General features: G+C 40.8%; 1 protein-coding gene across 11 annotated transcripts in view; it reads right to left on the bottom strand.

Moving 5' to 3' along the window:
• LOC118367107 (growth factor receptor-bound protein 14-like) overlaps positions 1–27,395 on the bottom strand; it is a 47,175-nt gene that overhangs the window by 13,164 nt on the left and 6,616 nt on the right. For 5 of the 11 annotated variants that reach the window (XM_035750157.2, XM_035750154.2, XM_035750158.2 and 2 more), the window contains 2 exons: positions 26,186–26,318; positions 8,817–8,973 (listed from right to left, as the gene is read on the bottom strand). In XM_035750157.2, the coding sequence (XP_035606050.1) occupies positions 8,817–8,973; positions 26,186–26,318 (290 nt within the window). Of the gene's footprint in view, positions 1–8,816; positions 8,974–9,455; positions 9,789–12,672; positions 12,788–13,846; positions 14,095–26,185; positions 26,319–26,886; positions 27,358–27,395 lie in introns of those variants that run through there. The other 6 variants (XM_035750159.2, XM_035750165.2, XM_035750161.2 and 3 more) reach the window with 6 other exon arrangements.

The raw sequence follows: 27,395 nt of genomic DNA, 5'->3' as shown, positions 1-27,395 counted from the left end.
AGTGCCCAGGGCCCACATACAGTACACATTACAGTGGTTATAGCTGTTCAGATTCATAACAGTAATAAACTGGTTTAATGCCCAGGGCCCACATACAGTACACATTACAGTGGTTATAGCTGTTCAGATTCATAACAGTAATAAACTGGTTTAATGCCCAGGGCCCACATACAGTACACATTACAGTGGTTATAGCTGTTCAGATTCATAACAGTAATATAAACTGGTTTAGTGCCCAGGGCCCACATACAGTACACATTACAGTGGTTATAGCTGTTCAGATTCATAACAGTAATATAAACTGGCTTAGTGCCCAGGGCCCACATACAGTACACATTACAGTGGTTATAGCTGTTCAGATTCATAACAGTAATATAAACTGGTTTAGTGCCCAGGGCCCACATACAGTACACATTACAGTGGTTATAGCTGTTCAGATTCATAACAGTAATATAAACTGGTTTAGTGCCCAGGGCCCACATACAGCACAATAAGGCCTGCGTCAGAGCAGGGCATGTGCTTTGCTACCTCTAAAACGGTGCAGATTGATTATTAACCCTTTAATTAGAGATAGATTAATACACAGCTTTAAGGTGGGAGTTACAGTACGACTCCTGGCTCTGTGGGTATTATGATTTAGGGGGAAAAAAAAGTTCTACTTTGTTTTGAGACGGTCAGGTCTCTACTTCTCCAACAAGGGGACATCAAAGGTCAGTCAATCAAACATTACTCAGATGAATATTAACTGACACAATGGAAAGCAGTCGTCTGGACACTGGAACACTGCACAGCCGTTTGAGTCAAGGCAAGGTGGTGGTTATGCTGTTTGTACTGTTTCCAAACTTCACATCTGCACTGTTCAAGTAAATGTGATTTTGTCAACAACAACAAAAATAAAAAAGGAAATTGTTAAAAGTCGTACTTGTGCATAAAGTTGTTCATTGTTTTTTGTTTGGCATAATATACGTGTCAGCAGCATTCGGTTACCGTGGAATTGCCCACAAATGTCTATCTTTAGTGGCCTATTTTTACAAATGTATTCATTAGGAATCCCATTTCATGTCTGAAAAGCAGCATTTCATCTCAACACGAGCACCGCATTAAGTGCTGAGAGGCTTTACAAACAATATTACAGTACCAGTCAAAAGTCAGGACAAACCTTTGTGACTATTTTCTACATTGTAAAATAATAGTGAAGACATCAAAACTATGAAATAACACATATGGAATCATGTAGTAATCCAAAAAAAAAAAAAGTGTTAAACAAATAAAAATATATTTTAGATTTGTGATTCATCAAAGTAGGTGTGTCCAAACTTTTGATTGATACTAATTTCAGCAGCACTTCATGACAAACTCAGTCAAAAGCAGATGCACTTCAACTAAATTGTACAAGAGGAGCACAAGCTTTATTTGGCTTGACCAAGATGATGAGTGAATCAGGCCACATATCATTATAGGAGGTTCTAAGGGCTCTTAAAAAGGTTAAGAGGAACTGATGTGTGGGTGTCCCAAATGGCAACCTATGCCCTATATAGTACACTGCCTTTAACCAGAGACCTATGGGCCTTAGTCAAAAGTAGTGAACTATCAAGAGAATACGGTGCCATTTGGGACAGAGCCTGTATACATCCTGTGTAGCTCCAGGATTGTGGGTTCAATTCCACGGGGGACCAGTACGGAGAAGAAGAAAAGTATGAAAATGTATTCAGTCACTGATTACTGTAAGTTGCTCTGGAATAGAGAGGACTAAAATGTATCTGCACAGAAGCACCGGAAAACAGTATGATAACATGGAAAAACAGATGCTGAGGGTTGTAGAATACTTGTTCCCAGGTTTTCCAGAAATCCCGGTTACTAGAATATTTCCAGAATTATGAGTGAAAAAGCAGGACATCCAGGGAATTTTGGAACTCTAGTTCTTTACAATTTGAGTTTCTTGGTCTCTTTATGCCACATATACAGTGCATTTGGAAAGTACTCAGACCCCTTGACCTTTTCCATATTTTGTTACGTTACAGCCTTCAATCTACACACAATACCCCATAAAGAAAAAGCAAAACAGGTTTATACATTTTTGCAAATGTACTATAAAAAAAATTTCAATGTCACATTTACATAAGTATTCAGACCCGTTACTCTACTACGCCAGGTCGCAGTTATAAATGAGAACTTGTTCTCAACTAGCCTACCTGGTTAGATAAAGGTTAAATAAAAAAATACATAATAATAAAAACTGTTGTTTTTAGCTGCACCTATGGCAGCTATTACAGCCTTGAGTCTTCTTGGGTATGACGCGACAAGCTTGGCACACCTGTATTTTGGGAATTTCCGTGAATTATTCTCAGCAGATCCTCTCAAGCTCTGTCAGGTTGGATGGTTAGCGTCGCTGCACAGCTATTTTTAAGTCTCGCCAGAGATGTTCAACTGGGTTCAAGTCCGGGCTCTGGCTGGGCCACTCAAGAACATTCAGAAACGACCCGAAGCCAGGCCTGCGTTGTCTTGGCTGTGTGCTTAGGATTGTTTTCAGGACCCCAGTCTGAGGTCCTGAGCGCTCTGGAGCAGGTTTTCATCAAGGAGCTCTCCGTTAATCTTTCCCTCGATCCTGACTAGTCTCCCAGTCGCTGCTGCTGAAAAACATCCCCACAGCATGATGCTGCCAGGTTTCATCAGACCAGATAATCTTGTTTGTTATGGTCTGAGAGTCCTTTAGGTGACTTTTTGGCAAACTCCAAGCGGGCTGTCATGTGCCTTTTACTGAGGAGTGACTACCGTCTGGCAACTCTACCATTAAGGCCTGATTGGTGGAGTGCTGCAGAGATGGTTGTCCTTCTGGAAGGTTCTCCCATCTCCACAGAGGAACTCTGGAGCTCGGTCAGAGTGACCATTGAATTCTTGGTCATCTCCCTGACCAAGGCCTTTCTCCCCCAGTTTGGCTAGGTGGCCAACTCTAGGAAGAGTCTTGGTGGTTCCAAACTTCTTCCATTTAAGAATTATGGAGGCCATTGTGTTCTTGGGGGGCTTCAAATGCTGCAGAATGTTTTTGGTACCCTTCCCCAGATATGTGCCTCAACAGAATCCTGTCTCGGAGTTCTATGGACAATTCCTTTGACCTCATGGCTTGGTTGTTGCTCTGACATACAGTGTCTGTGGGACCTTATATACACAGGTGTGTGCCTTTTCAATTGAATTTCCGACAGGTGGACTCCAGTTGTAAAAACATCAAGAATGATCAATGGAAACAGGGTGCACCTGAGCTCAGTTGAGTCTCATAGCAAGGGTCTGAGTACTTATGTAAATAAGATACATTTTTTTAATACATTGGCAAAAAAGTTCAAAAAACCTGTTTTCGCTTTGTTATTATGGGGTATTGTGTGTAGATTGATGAGAATTTAAATGTAATCCATTTTAGAATAAGGCTATAATGTAACAAAATGTAGAAACAGGGAATGGGTCTGAAGACTTTCAGAATTCAATGATTCATCATCAGGAAAAAAAAATTACTCTACAAGAATAGAATAGAAGCCACATTTAGCTGACATTTTGACACATTTCCAAAGTACTACAATAACTTTGACTGGTTAATTTAGGTTTTCATTCATCTAGAATTACCAGATGTTCCCGTAACGACATATACTGGGTAGTGGAATTATTCATTTCTCAATGATCATTCATCTAAAAAAAAAAAAAAAAAAATGTTTATTCCAAATTAAGCGCAGAAGAGAAGAGACTCAGAGGAACAAACTTTAAGACTCAATTTACTAACTGGTTGAATGAGAACAGCACATTTCCAGCTAAATCAATGCTTAAATACTCTGCTAAATAATGAACAGAACAGTTGGGTAACTTATGCAATCTAAGTGTGAAGAATGCTGCTGAGAAATGGTTAGAAGATAGAAGACGAGTCACTTTTGCTGCACAATTCAGTGTTTGCTGACCAACTTGTGGTACCAAAGAGCAGAATCACACTGGTGTGCCACAGAAAAGAGTAACTGTTTTTTTTTGTCAACAATCTACACGTGTCTCTGCAATATCGAAGTGTTTAAAAAAATATATATATAAGAATTTAAATAACTTCAATATAGTCGTGGCATAAGTACTCAGTTCCATGAGTCAACATGTTAGAAACACATTGAACCGCAACTACAGCTGTACGTCTTCTTGGTTAAATCTGTAAGAGCTTTGCATACCTGGACTGTGCAATATTTGCCCATTATTCTTTTCTGAATTCTTCAAGCTCTGTCAAGATGTTGGGGATTATGGCTAGACAGCCATAGATTTCCCAGCAGATTTAAGTCAAAACTGGGTATCACTTTATTTTAAAGATATATATATATATATATATATATAAGTAACTAATTAGTAGTTTATAAGTGTGTGTATAAGCAGCTAAGAAGGTATTTATTCTGTGTTATTAGTCATGTATTAGGCCTTAAGTATTTTCTTATTCAAACGTTATAAGTCTAATTACTGGTCAATCATTGATAACTTCATTGTTAGCCATAATAAATACACATTAGTCGTTAATTAAGAGCAAGTTACACAAGAAACAGGCTTTTAGTAAGTCGTATCAATATGGGACTGATAAAGTCATAGCACTGTACCTTAAAATGTGCTCCCTGCTCTGAATTGTGGCCACATTCTTACATGAAAAATCTTCTTTACAGAAATGACCTCGTTGGACAGAAAGGAGCACACATACCAACATAATGTATATGCCATACAGAAAACATTCCAGTCAGCATGATGTAAACAACAAAACGTGCATATACTTGAGTGTTGGCTGTATGGCTTATATTATGGATTATGAACCGCAAAGGAGCACACCTCCCCACACCCATGAGCAACACCATATATTGTTGGCCTGAAACGGAGAATTTGTGTAGTTTCATTAGATAAGAAATGGATTCATATTAATGCCACACATTCAAGGTCGGGATTCAATCTGATCGCACAATGTTGACAATGCGCCTTTTAAAGGGATAGTTAAGAGATTTTGGCAATGAAGCCCTGTATCTACTCCCCCAGAGTCCGATGAACACAGTGGTTGGAACGAAAATTGTTTTCCAATCATTTAGTTCTGAATAGAACGATTATTTTTTTTGTTCCGTTCCACTGTTTCGACCAGCAGAACAAAGTTCTGAAAAGGTTCGAACTCAAAAAAAGTTAAGGTTTTTATTGTTCCTTTTTTAACCAGTGAAAACAATTTTTTTTTTACATTGAGCTCATTAAATGACTTCACCAATCAGTCCGGATAGAGCAGGCAAGCTAGTTGTTTATATGCATAATGGACAAACAAGTGTAGCCTGTGGCGCAAGATGCGACTGACATTTTGCTGGTGGGAGGAGAGCGAGAGAGGGTTGAGGAGAAGGCTTGAAGCACTGGGCATATTGCTATGACATGCATTATCTGAATTAGGTCCACATCATTATACCTAGGAGGAGTGGCTTCTATGGAGGAACTTTGAATGTCCTTTAAGCTAGCAAGCTAAACTTGAGCTAGCTCGATAACAAGCTTGTGTGTGCAGAGCGGCGCCAGAATTGAAAACACCTTACCTTTTTGTAGTTAATAAATCCAACGTGAAACTTGATAACTAGGACTATATTATTACTTAACTAGCATTGAAAAAGTTAATCCATTCTTCTCTAGCTAATAGACCCAGTGGGTCTTGCGACGGGTATACAGAGATGACCAGTTTACAGAGTAGTATAGAGTGCAGTGATGTGTCTATAAGGAACAGTGGTGGCAAATCTGATCGCTGAATGGTAAAGACCATCTAGCCGCTCCAGAGCACCCTTACCTGCCAATCTATAAATTACATCTCCGTTTAAAAGTTTTTATTTTAACACCCCTTTTTTTGTGGTATCCAATTGTTAGTAGTTACTATCTTGTCTCATCGCTACAACTCCCGTACAACTCCAAGTCCAGATTTAACTTTTAGCCTGCAGCTTTGGTAAGTGCTGAGCGAAGGACAGTACCATCTAGCCATACTCCCAAGTACTTGTATGAGGTGACTACCTCAAGCTCTAAACCCTCAGATGTAGTAATCACACCTGTGGGGAGAGGGGCATTCTTCTAACCAAACCACATGACCTTTGTTTTGGAGGTGTTCAGAACAAGGTTAAGGGCAGAGAAAGCTTGTTTGACACTAATAAAGCTTTGTTGTAGAGCGTTTAACACAACATCCAGGGAGGGGGCAGCGTAGTATAAGACTATCATCTGCATATAAATGGAAGAGCGCGCTTCCTACTGCTTGAACTATGTTGTTGATTTAAATTGAGAATAGCGTGGGGCCTAGGATCAAGCCTTGGGGTACTCACTTGGTGACAGGCAATGGCTGATATAGCAGATGTTCTGACTTTATACACTGCACTCTTTGAGAGAGGTAGTTAGCAAACCAGGCCAAAGACCCCTCAGACACACCAATACTCCTTAGCCGGCCCACAAGAAATGAATGGTCTACCGTATCAAAAGCTTTGGCCAAGTCAATAAAAATAGCAGCACAACATTGCTTAGAATCAAGGGCAATGGTGACATAATTTAGGACTTAAGGTTGCAGTGACACATTCATAACCTGAGCGAAAACCAGATTGCATACCCAAGAGAATACTATAGACGTCAAGAAAGCCAGTCGATGATTGACAAGTTATTCCAACACATTTGATAAACAGGGCAAAATAGAAATTGGCCTATAACAGTTAGGATCAGCTTGTTTTCCCCCTTTAAATAAACGACACGCCGTGGCTGCCATCCAAGCAATGGGAACCTCCCCAGAGAGGAGAGAAAGGTTAAAAAGGTCAGAGATAGGTCAGATGATAGCGGCAGGAACCTTAAAGGGTCTAAACCATCTGAACCCTCAGCAGCCTCCACTGCCCTGAACCAGTTTCAACCCCTGGTGTACAGTATGAAGGAAGTTAGCTTTAGTAACTAGCATTAGCACAATGACTGGAAGTCTACAGGAACGGCTAGCATTAAATTACCTGTAAAAGTAAAGCATGCTGTAATGCACGATCAGATTGAATCTCAGCACAAGTCAACGTTTTACGTAAATAATTAGTCACCAAACATCCATAGATACACTTGGCACAAGTGCTAATATTATTGTAATTCTGATTTAAAAAGACACTATGCACTATGGAAGTTTAGATGCTAATTGTTTATGTGAAATGTTTCACTTGATTTGTTGGCTATATGACATAATTTATGTGGGGAGGTGTGCCTCTTCTGTCCCAAAACAATGCTGAAACTAAAAATGTGGCCACACTTCAGAATAGGGAACGCATTGTAAGGTACTATGTATGTCCTTATTAGTCCCATATTGAGACGGCTTACTAAAAGTGTTTCTGGTGTAACGTGCTATTAATTAACTACTAATATGTCTTTATTATGGCTAACAATTAAGTGATTAATGATTGACCAGTAATATATGCTTTGTGTTTGAATAAGAAAATACTTAAGGTATAATACATGAGTAATAACAAGGAAATACCTTATTAGTTGCTTACATACATAATTATAAACTACCAGTGTAACTTAAAATGTGTTACCCAAAATGGTAACTTGGCCTCTTAGGAACAGTCACGGTCTTCTTGGTAAGCAACTTCAGTGTAGATTTGGCCTTGTGTTGTAGATTATTGTCCTGCTGAAAGGGGAACTCCTCTTCCAGTCTCTGGTGTAAAGCAGACAAGCAGGTTTTCCTCTAAGATTTTGCATGTGCTTAGCTCCATCCTGTTTCATTTTATCCTGAAAAACTCCCCAGTGTTTGCTGATGTCAAGCATACCCATACCATGATGCAGCCACCACCATGCTTGAAAATCAAGAGGCAGTTACTCAGTGATGTGTTGTGTTGGATTTGCCCCAAACATTCAGCTCTGCATTTAGGCAAAATGTGTATTCCTTTGCTGTACTTTTCTTCTTCTTCAGTATTACTTAAGTGCCTTTTTGAATACAAGATGCATGTTCTCTATATTTGTATTATTATTTTCACTCTGTCATTTTGGTCACTACAATGTTGTTAATCCATCCTCAGTTTTCTACCATCAGACATTGAACTCTGTAGCTGTTTTAAAAATCACCAGTGGCCTCATGGTAACATCCCTGCGCAGTTTCATTCCTGTCCTGCAGCTCAGTTCAGAAGGACGACTGTATCTGTGATGTGTCTGGGTGGTTTCATTTATTTAAAAATAAATTAATTAAAAATCGACAGCATAATTGTTAACTTGACCATGCTTAAAGAGATATTCAATGTCTGATTTGTTCTTGTTAGCCATGTATCTATCTATCTTCTTTATGAGGTTTTCAAAAAGCTCCCTGGTCCTTGTAGTTGAATCGGTGCTCGAAATTCAATACTTGACGGAGGGATCTTACAGATGTTGTATAAATGGGGGACAGAGGAAGGGATGGTCATAAAAATAAATTAAAAAAAACACTGTCAACCCCTATTATTTCACACAGAGTGAGTCCATGTAATTCATGTGATTTTTCTAAGGCCACATTTTCCTCCTGAACTCATTTAGGTTTGCCTAAATACTCATGCCACGACAATATTTGTCATTGCACAAAAAAACTTCCACCTTGACATAAGAGTATTTTGTGTAGATTGTTGACAAAACATGACCATTACATCCATTTGAATCCCACTTTGTAACACAATAACATGTCAAGAAATCAAAGGGGTCTGAATACTTTTGCAAGGCACTGCAATCAGGTATAATGTATTTTTACATGTGGAGGAATGTGTCGATTAGATACCGACGTGACTTTCTTAATTGCCTTTGATGGGATAAATAAAGATGTACTGCATTGACATTTTTACCTATGCCTGGGTGAGAGAGCTGCTCAAACAGAGTCCAGCTGTGGTCGTCAATGCAATGATTCTTCATGACAAACAACTGGCAGATGTCCCGGGCTGTGATGTCAGTGGGAACCTCTACTGCTCGACTGGTATTGTCCTCATTATACACTTTGATTACCTGCAGTGAAAAAAACACATTGACATGAACTACATCTTGTATGATACATAATACATACATACATACATACATACATACATACATACATACATACATACATACATACATACATACATACATACATACATACATACATACATACATACATACATACATACATACATACATACATACATTCCATTTACATATCAAATGCACATAGAAAACATTACAAATAACCAACAAGGCAAGAAATAAGGGTAGGGAGGCGTAATTTCAAATGCATAGGATTTTCAAAATGTTCTCCAAGCCACACAACAGCACCAAATTCTTCCAAAAGTTGGAGAATGTGTCCATAACAAAGTACTGAACTATTGCTCCAATTATCTTTCTTCTTTTTCCATTCACAGCAGTTGATACAGCTCTGCATTAAAAATAGCACAGAGAAACTCAACAAAACACCAAATAAGTTATTAGCAAATCCATCTAACATCACAACTTACCCCTCTGTTGGGAGACAAGCAAACGTGTGAATTTGAGCCAACTCTGCAGCCTATGTAGGGCTGAGTGCAAAGCATTGTAAACCAGGCTTTTAGTGAGGAACATGGAAACATGCACCAGACAGGCAGACAGCGCAGAGCTGAGCAGAACAAAAAAAAGCAGAGCAGCGAGTCAGTGTCAGCTGGGAAGCGAAAAGCAGAGCTCTCCCTCGCTCTCTTTACTGCAGTGGAGCTGAAATGAGCTAATTAGAAAGAGCTGCCTCTGATCACAGCGTTTTCCTGACTCCACAGATATATGTCACCGAGGCTCTGGCCCAATCACCTGCCACCTTTTCCTCAAGTAAAAAGAGACCAGCATCAGCCTGCTCTGCTCCACACACCCCAGGAGGAGGAGGAGGAAGAGGAGGAGAAAAGAGTCACAAGGCTCACCCCCCCCTCCCTATTCACACAGCTATGGCAAGTCGAGTTCTTAGCATAAAGCCCTGCATGAGCTCAAAAGCAATTACAAAAGGTGCTAGTTAAATGTAATGCTAGTTGGGTCAACTCTGTCTAAAGTTGACAGGGGTGGGCGGGGAGCGGGGGAGGGAGAGAGGCACAGTAAAGATCAGCTGGCTGCCTCTGTGTGCTTGTGTCTTGGTTTAAGGCGGATCGGTTGGGCAGGACGCTCCAGCCCTCTTTTGTGGAGAGAAAGGAGGTCACAGTGCTCCAGCAGCGCTGGGGTTAGTGCCCTTAAGGAGCCCGCAGCGAATCACAACCTTCAGCTATGACATCACCCCACAATGAAGTAGACGATCTAGTGATTAAATCAGTCGGTGCCGAGATTTACAAGACAAAAAAATACAAATAAAAAGGATTTCCCTTTGTAGATACCTAACAAAAGCTAAAGGGACTGCATTACTGGGATTACTTTAACAGCCTATGTCCCCTTGGTGGGTGGCCTGTACAGTACAGACAGACAAGCTAATGATAATGAGACACTGTAATCATCTTGTACATTGCAGCAACTCTTAGGTCACTCACATTAGAAAGCACATTAGACAGTAATAATCAAAAAGCCCAGTGTACTTACTGTACACACCATTACAATGCTTGAAATACATTTCCAGTGGTAGAAATGACAACAGGATGAAGAGTGTGAAGGAGCCTCTAAAAATCAGGCTGTGGAAATAGCATCAAGGCAGGATTCAAGTTGTGTCCCTCTGTGGAAGTCACTTCCTGATAATTTGCCAAATCAAATCTCTAAAAAAGATTGTGATTCATGAGTAACAGGGCAGGGTTTGTCAGGGGGTGATGATGCTATAAGTGCATTACTCCGGCTGTGACGGTCATGCAATTTTGGATGATGGTTATTGGTCAGCCAAATGCCCGCAGTCACCATTATAACCATTAGAATATACATTTTAAAAATTGTGATAAACAAAATAAATATCATCTCCTACGCTCCTGACAGCATGTGCTGCCATAGAAATGTTTTCTACAACACCTTGCTCATTTCAGCGAGGAGCGTTAAGAGTCCAGGTTACCGCAGAAATTGACTTAACCTCTCAAATGCCGGGACTTCTAATGTTTTTTTAAGGTTATGGAGGTTATTTTACTTTCATGACAGTCTTCATCCATAACTGCCGGTTACACGGTAATTGTGCCAGCCCTATCCTCAACACAAATACACTGGAATGAAACGCTCTTACACACTAGGTTTAACATTTTTGTGCCAAGAGGATATTCTAATACATTGAAGCCCTTTATAAATGTATAAATTAACTGTGCTGACAGAACATTTTGTGTTCATTTAAAGTTAATCGTTTTATTAGAACGCTACACATGCATTATAAATGACTGTAGTGTTACGCATACTGCATGCACGACTCTTGTCTCTGTATACCTAACAAGAGAAACAATATGGCCTGTATGTCCTTATACTTGGGGTGATCTGCAGAGCTCCATATAGAGACTGCATATCTCTTTAATGAATAACAACGTCTACCATCCTTTAGAGAGTGTTGGGCAAATATTTGATGAGGTCCTTAAATGTTTTTTTAAAAAGACATTCAACACTCCGCAACAAAATCCTCTGGGTCGGTCCTATTTGGTGAGCTACTCTTTTAATTATTGGAGATACAAGGTCACAGACCGCAAAAGTTCACAACTCACTAACAGCAAAAATAAAGTGCTTAGTTCAATCTAACGAATCCTTCAACAGTCTGAACCCACACCAGCCTAAGACTGCTCGTATATGGGTTTGATCCTCGCATGTTGGACGTTTCAACTAGGGTTGAAGTGACTAGCTACAGTATCCATGATAAATCACTTGTTCCAGGGAGTAAAATGAACGGCGAGGCCAGATGAAATGCTGCTGTGAACGGCTACTTTCTGTGTCAACGAGCACAAAGAGGTGCATTCATCAGGTAGCCATGCAGCTCCATGTGCAGACCTACACTTGGTTTTATTTCGACAGACCGCAACTCCAACTCCCAAACTCACTCCTCTAAAGTGTCATACTACTAATATACAGGTATTTACTGCGGCTGCTTTACAAAACCTTCCCTAGAAAGATTGATAAAGTCCGCTATTTTCTACACCGACTTTATGTCAACTTAAGTCCTTCATACTCTCGTCGTTATATCCAAAAGATAACACATAAATGTTACCAAAAAAAAGAGGACTGAATATATAAGGGCTGCTTAATGCATCAGTTGAAGTGAAAAATAGTGCCGAGTGCAATCACAGTGATTCTGGAACTGTGCAACTAAATACCAAAGTGCATTTCGGTCCAAAGTAAATGTGAAGTGTGCCCATGATTGACTTCAGATAATTACAGTCGTTCTGGAATCGAGGAAACTTAAAACAATGACATACCCTGTGCAGGGGCTGACAGGGAAAAGGGCCGAGGGAAATAAGATAGGAGTTGGGCAACAGTGACAACGATAATGGTGATGACAGAGCTAAGCAGTGCTACGAGCTATGAAGCCGTACTATATGCAACCCAAATTCTACTCCCGTCGACAGCCGCATTGGAGGACATCCAAAATGTACAGAACTCCGGGAAGGAAGGAACATGATGTGCCGAGTCTCAATGGTCTTCTATTGAGAAAGGAAAGACATTTGCGCTGGCCTAAATATAGCGTCGTTAAGCAAAGCATAGACCATTCTATAAGTCCTCTTTATCTCAAGGACAAGATTGCAGACACCGGTTTACCAATTACTGTGTACTGGTTTTTACCTTGAACTCCACTCCCACAGCTCGATTCAGTGTGTATCCACTGTACATCCACAGTGCCCTTCACTACGACAAAGCCCTGGATGAGCTCAGTTAACCAGGCTACTCCTCCACAAGCTTCAACTGCCTGTCTGTCTGTCTGGACACAGCAGGTCAAGCTGCTACTCAAGGGCCTCTTTGCCCTACTGCTCTTGTTTTGTAGCCATTTAGGTTCAACATTGTGCAGCCGTCTATTCCGTTTCTGCCACGTAATGCCAAACCTCTCATTTCATGGGTCTGGTTAATGCTTAATTTATTTCAACAATAAATCTTCAGGTACTCAGGACACCAAACCAAGAATATGTTGAAAGACCATAAATAATGCTAGGGCAGACCTTTTACCCACTTAACAGTGGTGCTTCTCAAGAGTGGTTCAACAGGCAACAGGCTCACATAGAACCTTGAAATGGCTCACTCTAGTGTCATTTTTGTCACACAGGTTTATAGACAATTATAGACACATATCTCAAGCTGTCAGATGTTTTGCATTCCAAATCACTTGTTGGTTCATCCATCGTTAAGAGTGATATCGTCACAATTTGGTAGTCTGAGTGTGCCTTTCGGAAAAAAATATGTGGACACAATTGTGTTTTAAATGTCAACCATCGTTTTGGAATAAGTGCTCGGACTGCAACATTTCAGCACATTACTTTGCCGCTACTATAAAACCCGCTAGATCGACAGAAGCTTCTGGTGCAAAATGTAGGCAAGCTAGTAACACACAAAAACCCACAAACAGAGGAGGCTACTGTAGCTAACCTCGGGAGACGAATGGGCCCTCTAATGACAGCCATCTACTGTACTTCAGCAATAAAGGGGAATGTGTACTGAAGACAAATACATGAATTGAATGTACAGAAAACTTTCCTTTCCTGATAAGGAAAATTATAGAAAAAGACTGAAGCACATTCCAAAGGATCAAGTCCAAACTACCAGATATCTGGATCTGTAGGTACCTTTCCTTTCTCCTCGTCAAACTGGTTCAGAAATGCAGACGACTTAACAGATTTCCCCACACATCGTTTTTTCACTCCTATGCTTAGTTGAAGTGTTACTATTTAACACGGGACACGATTAGGATGGTTCAAGAAAGCAGAAGACATGCACAGAGAGGAAGAGGTACAGGCTCATTTCCTACCCGCTTCTGAAGACAAAGTGGAGTAATGGCAGGCAAGGTGACTCTCCTCGTATTGAAATTCATCTTTCGTTCTTCAGTACACAACAACTAAGGTGAAATGTATCCATATATCTTAATTGTAAATACTGGTATTCTATTAATTATTTTTTTGAAAAACCAAACAATAATCACAATGTTAATATCCAGAAGCCTCTCGACTGAAAGTGATTCTACTGTATGCTATAGAATGCACTTTGCACAGTATATCTCTACAGTGAGATCGTGCACACTGAATGTGTGAGACAGAGACAGAAGTAATCTCTGAACAATAAACTCCTCCTTTGTCCTTGGAAAACTAAAACGTCGTCGTCGTCCCCCCCCTCTCAAAGAAAGCCACTCTATCAAGCCACAAACAGCTCTTGATAAAAATAGTTCCAAAGGAGGACTATAGTTACAATGGAGAAGGTCAGAGAAAGCAAAAATGATATATATATATATATATCAGGTTTACAAATGGTACACAAAAGTTAATAGGTGTACTGTATCATCTATAGTAATGTAGTTGCTCATTTCTTGCAGCTCAGGGACTGTATTTCCATTGGTACAAATGCAACACAAGGTTTATTTAGTTGTTGTTACTGAAAATGAATACTTTGAGGGTAATCAATGGCCAGTTCTTTAGTAGCATTGGCACCTCTTTCTTCTTTACCAGAAGAATATATGTTGGTATATTCAATGATATCATTGTACTACAAATGGTGTAGAAATGTTGTCAACTTTAGAATAATGTACATTTGCAAATACGTCCACAATATTACCCATCAAATCGCATTTGAAAGGCATTTCCATATTTAATTTCTCCTAATTTTGTAACGTAAAAAAATAGTAAGTTTAAGTGCAAATATAGGGAATGGATAATGGCGCATGGCTGATATAATATCCAACACTACAGCAAGGAAAAGCTGTGCATGAAACAAATCTCAGCAGGCAAGTAGAGAGGATTGGGGGAGAGGTGGTGGTTGGCAGGCTGTGAATTGGGGGGGGTGTTCAAAATAGATCTGCACCAAGTTGTTCCCACAGCCACAATTGCCACAATTCATTATCCACATCTGTTTTACTGTAAGGATGAACAAAGAAGTCTTTATGAAGTAGGAGCAGGCTGCTACAGTATGCATTAGAGTTAATGATGTAATAATTAAAGTCACTCTCAATGGTCTGATAAAGAGTTACACAGTGTCAGTAATGCTGACAAAGTTCTATAAATGTTTCCACCTAATTTTACACGACGTACTCCCAAATGTGATCAGCTGGATTTAAGAATGTAACTGTAATCCAAATTACACATTTTTAAAAGAAAAAAGCAATCCGGATTGATTACAGTTACTCTGATTACTTAATCCCCGCTACATGTAATCTGTTACTAACCAACCCTGGTTACACATTAAATAAATATGTCTTCAATGAAATCAAAGGGGAAAAGGGGATTTGGCCTTGACAAAACATAAATTGTAATTCCTACATTGCTAAACAATTATACAAGCTCCTTTAACTATTCTGCCAAATGCTAACTGCTGATGAACTTTTTTTTATGTTTGAGGTAAAAGGGGAATTTGATAATGATGTTATGGTTTTGTTGGAAAAATTCAAGCGTTTCTTAATGAATTAAGTGTGATTAAAAGGACAGCAGAAACATGTCCTTGAACACAGGACACTAGAAACATCCAAGAGTGCTAGTTAGATCTCTTTTCAGAAAACCCAGTAATGCATTTAGCTAGGACCTATAATGGGTCACAGCCGAAAAGTGCCCAGAAATGCATTGTTAGATACGGACCACACATGCACAGGCCAGTTCGGCTCTGCTACATATTTCTTTCAGCAGGGTCAAAGCTCAGCGTTCAATCCCAAACTCTCCTATCAATCTTAAAATGTCAAGCAGAGAAGGCAACGTCAATGAGAAGATAATACACTGACTATATTATGAGAAACAAAAGAGACTAGAAAAAAAAATGCTTAGATTATTTTAAAGGGCTGATCAATTATTTAATCAACCACATCCTATAGGCAAACAGATATAATTGGACCTTTTAGTCATTTAGCAGACGCTCTTACAGTAGTTAGTGCACTTGTCCCCCCCGTAGGAATCGAACCCACATCGAACCCACAACCCTGTCATGCCACACAGGGCCCCATTGGTATACATTTAAATAAATTCAACAAGAAAAATAAAATAAAACTTGAGTTTCATTTTCAATACATTATCCGGCTTCATGTACTAATTGAAAGAGCATGAAATATACAACACAGTAAACAGGTCAGAATCAGACCGTGCACCATAGTTTAGAGGGAGGATTCCCTGCACACTCCTTCCTTCCTTCCTCCCAGACCAGACAGGGGGTGGGGTGGGGGGGGGGGGGTTGGCAGGCAGGCAGCACAGCAGTGAATTTCATACATTTCCCCTCATGAGAACGGACGAGGAGTCCTTCCCAAGCTCACAGGCTCTCTGTTTATCTGGAACCGCAGCACATCGTCTTGAGAGCACAGACAAGCAGACGCTGCTAGTTATCCTAGAGTGCAAAAATGAATCTGAATTAATGGAGCCAGATAGATAGCGGCGTCTCCGCAGCTCTCATAACAAAGCCGGCTCCAGACACTCTGTTCTTGACCAGGGCTTGATTCAAACAAGAACCCTCCGCAGGCCCTCCCAGAGCTGAGCAGCAGGCCTGAGTCTCGCCAGTCTGCAGCGATCACACACAGACAAATAAAACTAACTCCAGTTAGTAATAAAACTACAACACACACACACACACACACACTGCCTGCAAAGAAAACTAACTCTAGAAAATGCAGGTCAATAAATACACAGGAATACCTTTGTAGCGAGGTATTGCAACAGAAACACTGCTATCCTACTTCTTTTCAACTGTACATTCAGTAAACTGTACATTTCAAATTGATATTTTCATCCATATGACAGCATAATTTATGTGCTCTTAATATTATTTTATAACACAAAAACAATGGTCATTCTTATATGGTCCTATCCTGTTTGACTCGACTGTGCCGGACCTGAAATCATAAGAGCATAAATCGTCCACCTAGACATGTGTACACAAGGTATAGGTTCCTTGTGATATGACACAGTGATAGCCCCAGACTGGTAGCAGACATTCTCATTGAGTCAGAAGGCAGAACTGAACACCAACAGTGTCTGGAAGCAGGGGGGGCATGTCTGCCTGTCTGTCTGTCTGGTGAGGGGCCAAGCAGAGCGTCTTTCCACTCTACCAGTTCTGTACACCTAAAAGTCTCTCACCAGAATACATGTGGACATATGCCCTTGTTGTATGACATCTATTTCGCCTATGAGAAGTACCGACATCTCTATAAAATGATATGGATGTTATTAAAATCTTTATGCAATTATAATAATGAACAATTGGATTGCGATGTAACCACCAATACCGTACAAATAAAAAGGTGTTACAAATGACACAATACGACAGGTACGCAAGTAGCTGTGTCATGGAACAACTTGCTTTACGTAAAAGAGCTTTTACTTACCAATAGGACGCTCTTCATAACCACGTTGCCTACCACACAAACATAGGGTGTACCTTGCACACCTTGCCAAGCATGGTATGGATTGAAGGGCTTTGTGCTAGCCTTTTGAGGGCCCTTGGTGCTGCAAAGACATGGCAATGCCAGGGGACATGGCTCCTACCAATGGGATCTGACTTGAGGTCACGCTCCAAAGTGCACAAGTATTCTATTTCACAAGGTAGTCACAGAAGTGGCTGTGATATGGCTGAGGGAGCAGGAGTACTATAGGACCGATACTGATCAAACTGACTCCCCTTAGCACCACATCTGCCCTCTTAATCACTGGCTGCCGTTAGCCCATGTAAACCCTCTCTGTCTTTATAAGTGACAACGTTTTGCACATTCCCATGCAGAGTTAAAACCCAAATCATGTGGAAACAATCATTTAACAAATGCGATTCAACATTAAATATTATATTCCGCGTCAGCCACTACGCGGTATGTAATGTACCCAAAGATTGTAATGATCAGTGGTGAAAGTGTCTACACCACAATAACACAACTGGATGTAAAAAATGCTATTTTTTTTAAACAACCATCACATCCCCAAAGACAGTCGGTATTTGAATAATATTCTATACAACATTAATGAACTTGCTTGAGGAGCATTTGAATAGTTTAACACTTAAACTGGTTCCGCCTGTACAACATATGATCGAGAACTACATATGGACAAGGGCAAATAATACACACAATAGAGAGGGATAACAAATGAACTCAACCATGTGTTAGAGATGCATAGGGCTTTTCTTGGAGAGTGCTGGTTGAAGTTGATGTGAGAGTCGACTTGCCCATAGCAGTCACGACTTGCCGCTTTGGATATGCAAATGCACCATGACACTGCAAAAGCGCGGCTGACAGTGGCTCAGGCAAACTGCTTTCTCACGACTGGAAAAGCTTTGAAAACCCATGTTAAACAATGGCATGTCAAGCAAAGGGCCTCAGTACAACTCCGAATGGGCATTCAGTCCAATCACAGTAAAACTAAAAACCTGGTCAATCACGTACAAGCACAGTGGCTACTCCGATTGTCATGGCACACACCACCGATACTAGTCCAATCCCTATATCTTTAATAATTTAAGACACTACTGTCTCCTTTTTGTTTTTATTTATTTTATTTTACTAGACAAGTCAGTTAAGAACAAATTCTTATTTTCAAAGACAGCCTAGGAACAGTGGGTTAACTGCCTGTTCAGGGGCAGAACGACAGATTTGTACCTCGTCAGCTCGGGGATTTGAACTTGCAACCTTTCGGTTACTAGTCCAACGCTCTAACCACTAGGCTACCCTGCCGCCCCGGGGGGTAGCCTAGTGGGGCAATGTGTTTAAAAAAAAAGTGATATACACTGCATTCGGAAAGTATTCAGACCCCTTAGACTTTTTCCACATTTTGTTACGTTACAGCCTTATTTTCCTCAACCTACACACATAACGACATAGCAAAAACAGGTTCATAAATGTTCGCAAATGTATTTAAAAAAAATGATATTCACATAAGTATTCAGACCCTTTACTCAGTACTTTGTAGAAGCACGTTTGGCAGCGATTACAGCCTTGAGACTACTTGGGTATGACACTACAAGCTTGGCACAGCTGTATTTGGAGAGTTTCTCCCATTTTTCTCTGCATATTCTCTCAAGCTCGGTCAGGTTGGATGGGGAGCGTCGTTGCACAGCTATTTTCAGGTCTCGCCAGAGATGTTCGATTGGGTTCAAGTCCGGGCTCTGGCTGGGCCACTCAAGGACATACAGAGACTTGTCCTGAAGCCACTCCTACGTTGTCTTGGCTGTGTGCTTAGGGTCGTTGTCCTGTTGGAAGGTGAACCTTCACCCCAGTCTGAGGTCCTGAGCGCTCTAGAGAAGGTTTTCATAAAAGAGCTCTTTGCACTTTGCTCCGTTCATCTTTCCCTAGATCTTGATTAAATCTCCTAGCCCCTGCCACTGAAAAAGATCCCCACAGCATGATGCTGCCACCACCATGCTTTACCATAGGGATGGTGCCTGGTTTCCTCCAGACGTTCTTCCAGACGTGACACTTGACATTCAGGCCAAAGTGTTCAATCTTGGTTTCATCAGTTGAAAGAATCTTGTTTCTCATGGTTTGAGAGTACTTTAGGTGCCTTTTGGCAAACTCCAAGCGGACTGTCATGTGCCTTTTACTGAGGAGTGGCTTCCGTCTGGCCACTCTTCCATAAAGGCCTGATTGGTGGAGTGCTGCAGAGATGGTTGTCCTTCTGGAAGGTTCTCACATCTCCACAGAAGAACTCTGGAGCTCTGTCAGAGTGACCATAGAGTTCTTGGTCACCTCCCTTACAAAGGCCCTTCTCCCCTGATTGCTCAAGGATAAGCAATAAAACAGGATGCACTGGAGGTCAATTTCAGGTCTCATAGCAAAGGGTCTAAAAACTTATGTAAATCAGGTATTTCTTTTTGTTGTACCTGTTTTTCACTTTGTCATTATGGGGTATTGTGTGTAGATGGATTAAAAAAAAACATGGTTTGTCCTCATCAACTGTATCCAAAGGCAAACCAACTTTGCCACGGTCGCACAACGGCAAGCTGAAGATAATTAGCGAAAGAAGTTGGCTAACCTGCTAGCTAGTCTAGGCTACTTCCAGACAAGACCAGAGCCCTATACTATAGCGCTGTTAGAAAAGTATTCATACTCATTGTCTTGTTACACATTGTTGTTACAGCCTGAATTCAAAATAGATCAAATATGTTTTTTCCCCCTCACCCATTTACATACAATACCCCATAATGACAAAGTGAAAACATGTTTTTAGAAATTGTAGCAAATGTACTTAAGATTATATACAGAAATATGTAATTTACATAAGTATTCACACCCCTAAATTAACATGTTAGAATTACCCTTGGCAGCAATTACAGCTGTGAGTCTTTCTTGGTAAATCACTTAAGAACTTTGTACAATATTTGCACACTTTTTTATTCTTCAAGCTCTAACAAGATGGTTTTCAAGTCTTGCCATAGATTTTCAAGCCAATTTCAGTCAAAACTGTAACTTGGCCACTCAGGAACATTCAAGGTTGTTTTGGTATGCAAGTCCTATGTGTATTTAGCCTTGCGTTTTAGGTTATTGTCATGCTGAATTAATCTCCCAGTGTCTGGTGGAAAGCAGACTGAACCAGGTTTTCCTGTGCTTAGCTCCATTCCGTATATTTTTTATCCTGAAAAACTCCCTAGTCATTAACGATTACAAGCACACCCGTAACATGATGCAGCCACAGATATGCTTGCAAATATGGAGAGTGGACTCAGTAATGTGTTGTATTGCCACATTTTCTTCAGTATTACTTTAGTGCCTTGTTGCAAACAGGATTCATGTTTTGGAATAGTTTTATTGTCTACAGACCTCCTTTTCACCCTGTCATTTAGGTTAGTATTGTGGACTAAATACAATGTTGTGGATCCATCCTCAGTTTTCTCCTATCACAGCCATTAAACTCGAACAGTTGTAGTCACAATTGGCCTCATGTTGAAATCCCGGAGTGGTTTCCATCCTCTCCAGCAACTGAGTTAGGAAGGACACCTTTAACTTTGTAGTGACTAGGTGTATTAATACACCATCCAAAGTGTAATTAATAACTTCCATCATGCTCAAAGGAATATTCAATGTTAGATTTTTTTATTTGTTTTACCGTATCTACCAATAGGTGCCCTTCTTTGCAAGGCATTGGAAGACCTCCTTTGTCTTTGTGGGTGAATCTGTGTTTGAAATGCACTGCTCGACTAAAGGACCTTACAGATAATTGTATGTGTGTTGTAGAGAGATGAGGTAGTCATTCAAAAATAATGTTAAACACTATTATTGCACACAGAGTGAATCCATGCAACTTATGTGATTTGTTAAGCAAATGTTTACTCCTGAACTTATTTAGGCTAGCCATAACAAAAAGGGATTGAATACTTACTGCATCAAACTATTAATAATTTCAATAACATTTTAAAAAAGAAAATGATTCCACTTTCACATTATGGAATATTGTGTGTAGGCCAGTGACAAAACACATCTCATTTTAAATTTAGGCTGTAAAAACAAAATGTGGAAAAAGTCAAAGGGGGTGTGAATACTTTCTGATGGTCAACTCAGGATAACCAGTACTACGATAGCGGCTCAGCTTTTAGCTGGGAAAATCTAGATTGCAAAGAACCCTTTAGTACTAATCTGTCCCGGGCAGGCTAACTCAGGGCAGGCTAACTCAGGGGTGAGGACCAATGAAATCAGGTACCTTCCATCTCTCGCAAAGATTGAGTCATCATCCCTTTCATTTGAGTTAGAAGACTGATTACATCTTTTATTAACCTTTTACTGCAGTGGGCTAAATCAGGGTGACAGAGTGTTTCTTTGAAGTCAAACAAATCTACTTTGAAACAAAAAGTATACACGTCACACATGGTTATTGTTTGTGTGTTAAATTAATGTTAAAATACCTACCACATTACACATTTAGTAATGACAGAATCCATTTGAAACTTCACGCACAGTAAAACTTGTGTATGACTAAATACAACTATTTTAAATCGATAGGAGTGAGAGAAAAAAAGTCGCTTGTGATATTGATAAACACACCAAAAGACGGCATTAACGATAAGTAATCAATTTAAAACGACACGTCAACAAGCCTATTTTACGCCATAAGCCTGCTGAATTTGCAAGAACTTTTTTCATTTTGATTTCAGCACAAATGAAAATGTGACATCGACTCACCCATGGGTCATTCCACCTCATAAAGCATCACCATCTCAGATTGTTCTGAATTAGTTTGTTAGAAAACCATAGGATTAGCGTTGAAATGTAATTTGACCTCTGAGAAATTAATCTAGTTGATTGTACCCTAATTGGCCATTTGAATTTATAGGATTAATATAATATTCAATAAATCTAAACACTGTCTCCCATGCTTGTTCAATGAACCATAAACAATTGATGAACATACACCTGTGGAACGGTCGTTAAGACACTAACAGGTTAAGTAGACGGTAGGCAATTAAGGTCACAGTTATGAAGACTTAGGACACTAAAGAGGCCTTTCTACTGACTGAAAAACACCAAAAGAAAGAGGCCCAGGTTTCCTGCTCATCTGCGTGAACGTGCATTAGGCATGCTGTAAGGAGGCATGAGGACTGCAGATGTGGCCAGGGCATTAAATTGCAATGTCCATACTGTGAGACGCCTAAAACAGCGCTACAGGGAGACGGGACAGACAGCTGATAGTCCTCGCAGTGGCTGACGACATGTAACAACACCTACACAGGATCGGTACAGGATGGCAACAACAACTGCCCAAGTTACACCAGGAACGCACAATTCTTCTATCATTGCTCAGACTGTCCGCAATAGGCTGAGAGAGGCTGGAATAAGGATTTGTAGACCTATTGTAAACCAGGTCCCCATCAGACATCACCGTCAACAACGTCACCTAAGGGCACAAACCCACCATCGCTGGACCAGACAGGACTGGCAAAAAGTGTTCTTCACTGAGAGTTGCGGTTTGGTCTCACCAGGGGTGATAGTAGGATTCACATTTATTGTCAAAGGAATGAACGTTACACCGAGACCTGTACACTAGGGCGGGATCGATTGGGAGGTGGAGGGTCCGTCATGGTCTGGGGCGGGGTGTCACGGAATCATAGAACTGAGCTTGTGGTCATTGCAGGCAATCTCATTGCTGTGCATTACAGGGAATACATCCTCCTCCCTCATGTGCAACCCTTCCTGCAGGCTCATCTTGACATGACGCTCCAGCATGACAATGCCACCAGCCATACTGCTCGTTCTGTGCGTGATTTCCTGCAAGACAGGAATGTCAGTGTTCTGCCATGGCCAACGAAGAGCCCGGATATCAATCCCATTGAGCACATCTGGGACATGTTGGATCGGAGGGTGAGGTCTAGGGCCATTCCCCCCAGAAATGTCCGGGAACTTTCAGTTGGTGGAAGAGTGGGGTAACATCTCACAGCAAGAACTGGTGCAGTCCATGAGGAGGAGATTCAGTACTTAATGCGGCTGATGGCCACACCAGATCCTTACTTTTGATTTTGAACCCCCCTTTGTTCAGGGACACATTATTCCATTTCTGTTAGTCACATGTCTGTGGAACTTGTTCAGTTCATGTCTCAGTTGTTGAATCTTGTTATGTTCATACAAATATTTACACACGTTAAGTTTCCTGAAAATAAAACGCAATTGACAGTTAGAGGACGTTTCGTTTTTTTTTGCCGAGTTTAGTACCTAACATCCGATTTGGACCAAATTTGTTTCTAACAATGAGTTAAGAGATGAAGAAAGCAAATACATTTTCAAAATTCACCCACGTCAATCACACCTCAATAACTGATATAAGTTCTGTTTTGGCAGAGTGAATGTACAAATGCTTCCCCCATTCAAACACACTCCAAAGCACGCCTCCAAGACCCAAATCTCATTCTCAGTCACATTACCTCATGAGGAGAATTGAAACGGAGGCTAAATCATCAAGTTCAGCCCCACTTTAAAATGTTGAGAGTAAATAATTTGCCTAGAGACTGACTACCCTCAAAGAGAGCCTGGGGGATTCAATAGACAGACTTGTCACACCCATTTATGGGGCTAGGGCAGTGATTTCACTGGTTTCTCAAGTGCCGCTGAGGATGGGTCGTGACCCTGCGACTGGGGGATTGTGACACATAAACAGCTGGTCAGTCTGACATATTCCCTTTGTCTCGACAATGGAACAGCTCAAAAGGCTGAGTGAAAGCCTGTCAGCCTAATCAGGTGAGAATGCAGCTCTCATCATTGTGTTACATAAGGAGCACATTGAGACAGGCTAACAAGGAGCCACACTGTTCCAGCCCGAGGTCACCAAGGTGTCATTCTGCATATTTCTTCAATGCTGAGAAATCCAAGTATTTCACTCTTGACAATCAAAAGAGAAAGCCAAATCCATGCCAAACCTATGGACTAAAAAAAAAAAACAGATTGAGGGGATCATTAGAGAAATGCAACCACAAATTTGTCAATGTGAATCCTGGGTCAAGTGGAAAGGGGATCGGATATAAAGGGCTCATTTGAGACTGCTGTATCAAGTTAAGACTGACACTTTAGTTTCTTTGGGAAGACAATCGAGCTCTACAATCATCTTATCAGACTGTATACAGAAGAACAAACAACAAGCTGATTACCTCCCTTTAGAAAATCACAAAGTATTCTAAATCGCATGGGCGCCGGAGACAACTGGAGAATGACAAATACACTCGGAAAGCAACTCATTATTAAAAGCTGAGGAGCGAGGTCTAATGCTGCTGATTTTCTTTGGTTAGCACTGAGCTCTGTAATTTCAGGCTTTACCATGACTCAGAGGTCTGAGTTGGGCTAACCCCCCTTGCCTCATCCCCTCCCCCCTCCCTCAGCCAGAGATACCCAGTGAGTGTAATTAACACCTGCAGGGAACCAATCGCCTCCAGGGAATGGGTGGTGTGGTCATCGAACGAGCCACAGCCAGCCTGACTTGACAGTCTTGGGGATAATGTATAGCAGGCTTTCCGTTTTGACGTTCAGTCATTTCTTAAAGCATAACCATAATTGTTAGCTTGGAACATAATGAATGTGCTCCCAGTTTAGTAAACGGCACAGAGCATGGGTTCTGTAAAAGCTCATATATCATACAGTACAGATTCAACATTGGCAGAAATCGAACTTTTGCAGTATAAAAAAATATATATTGCTCCTGACCTACAATGAGAAAATGCTAATGTTTTCACACAAATTCAAATTAGATTAGTTTTGTTTTAACTTCACTAATTACATAATTAAAAATGAATTTCTGTAGGCCAGGAAAAGCAAGAGAAGCTGTGTGACCATGCTGTATGGTTTTCCGTAGTGCAGGCTGAATCAAATACCATATTTTTTTAAAGTATAACTTTATTTTAAACTTACTTTAAGTTAAAGTAATGTACAATCACTAGTGTACACAATGCATCTGCTGTAAGGTGAATTAATAAACCTAACCCCCAAAATCTAAACGTTAATTCTCTCTTCTAGGTGGGAGACAGCCACGTGTACACAAACCTATACCGATAAACTCTTACCATGTAACTGCATCGCAGTTTCTATCTACGTAACTACAATGTTGTTACATAGGTATAGGGACAAGGTACTGAAGAGTTATTCATTTAAAGCACAGGAATTGCATGTGATGAGATCAAGCAAGAACCAAAACAGAGCCAGGGATCTGGTAAGGAGTGAACTCTGACCCAGTGCCAGGTCTCCTCTCCCCCACATTCACCACTCTCTCCAACAATGGCTTCGTCCCAAATGTCACCCTATTCCGGATGTACTGCATTCATTTTGACATTAGCCATTAGACCAGGTGTGCTGTTCATTGTAACACTAGTGCTGATACAGAATCTCGGTAAAGACCGGCTCTCACAATCACACGTAGTGTGGATTCCCTGTAGAGTGTGCTGACAAGGCATTCTCAACAACCTCATTTTCATACTTGCACAACTGGTTCTGGAGTCCTCACGCCCTGCAGTATCAGATGCGTAGCGCAAGCCAAACATGACCGAGCTATGGGTGAATTTAAATTAACACGCGTTTTTGCGGCTATTTTTCCTTTCTTCTGTCAGTACCATGCTATTTAGAATCACATGCAAATGCCGGAGGTTTTCAACTGGAAAACATAACAGGGGAAGGAAAGTGGTGTTTTCTATAATATAATATACAGAGAACGCAGACTGGAATAAAATATCTGCTCACTTGAGTTGCGCCGCTTTTGGTCCAGGGTAATAAACAATCAGAGACGAGGGATGAGACGGTTGAGGGAATAAGTTCTGGGAAAGGGTTTGGAAATGGGTCAGTCAGCAGAGTCTCCTCTCCCTCTTCACTCTTCCTGGAGAAAGGGAAAGAAGGAGTATATAAAACAGAGGCAGCCATGTTAATGCCATTGGGACCATAGATCAGATTGCTGGAGGACTGTCGGTCTGGAGCCTACAGAGAGTCATAGGGATCTCCTTAGCTTCGATCTGAGACATCAGATTTTACAGTCCATACCCAAACTAAAAAGTTTGCGTATGGCCAGCTTGTGTTCTATACCTCCTCTCTATTGTTGGGGCCTTTGATGAGGACAATGTGTCTTCTGTACATTCGAGGGGATCAGTATGACTGAACAGGTGATCCTCTCAGACAGACATGGCTGACGGCCAGTCACTGTGTCTGTGTTGCCCCCCCTCCCCCCCCACACTCTCAGCCAGTCAGACGACACACCCAGCAGAGGGACAAACTGATATTTGATAAAACAATAGATAACAATGCACACTCCACCTCAGAGGACACTTAGAAATAGCACTTTGGAGCCTAGTTCTCTCCAAATTAGCATTAATCCCATTAAAATGCGACATTAATCAAGATAAGAGTTTGGTGATACTCTATACATTCTGTATCGGCTACAATCTGTATACCCATGTCGCTCCATTCATGCAGTGAATCCACAACTGAAACACAGTGTATAATCCTTCCGTTTATTTATGGATTTCTGATCGTGTCATGTACGAGGGTGCGGCCTTGATGGCCGTTCTGTTGTTTACTTCTCAAAGTGTGTCCATTTAATCCGTTCACATCAAAATCGAGCAGGGAACGAAAAAAAAGAAAAAAAACACCCTGTCCGTGTGGGAATGACCAGGCTGACAAAAGCGTCACCACATTCTCCGGTAGCAGCATGAGACGATAGGAAACAGAGTTTATAAGTGAAGGCCTTGAATGGTCAAAAAAAAAAAAGAAAAAAAAGTGGCTCACGTTGACATTTCCTTACTGCTCTGTAAACACACAGCAGTTACTAAGTTACTAATTACAAGCAGAAAAGTAACAGGTGCTTGATTCGAGTCCAGTTCTTTCAGTGTACTATCCAAATTGGATAAAACTATCCACTCGTTGACAGTTGTGTGCTCACCACAAGTGTTTACAGGTACAA

Source organism: Oncorhynchus keta, chromosome 34 (genome assembly GCF_023373465.1).
Source record: "Oncorhynchus keta strain PuntledgeMale-10-30-2019 chromosome 34, Oket_V2, whole genome shotgun sequence".
NCBI lineage: Eukaryota > Metazoa > Chordata > Actinopteri > Salmoniformes > Salmonidae > Oncorhynchus > Oncorhynchus keta.
This window is presented reverse-complemented; position numbering and strand designations above follow the sequence as displayed.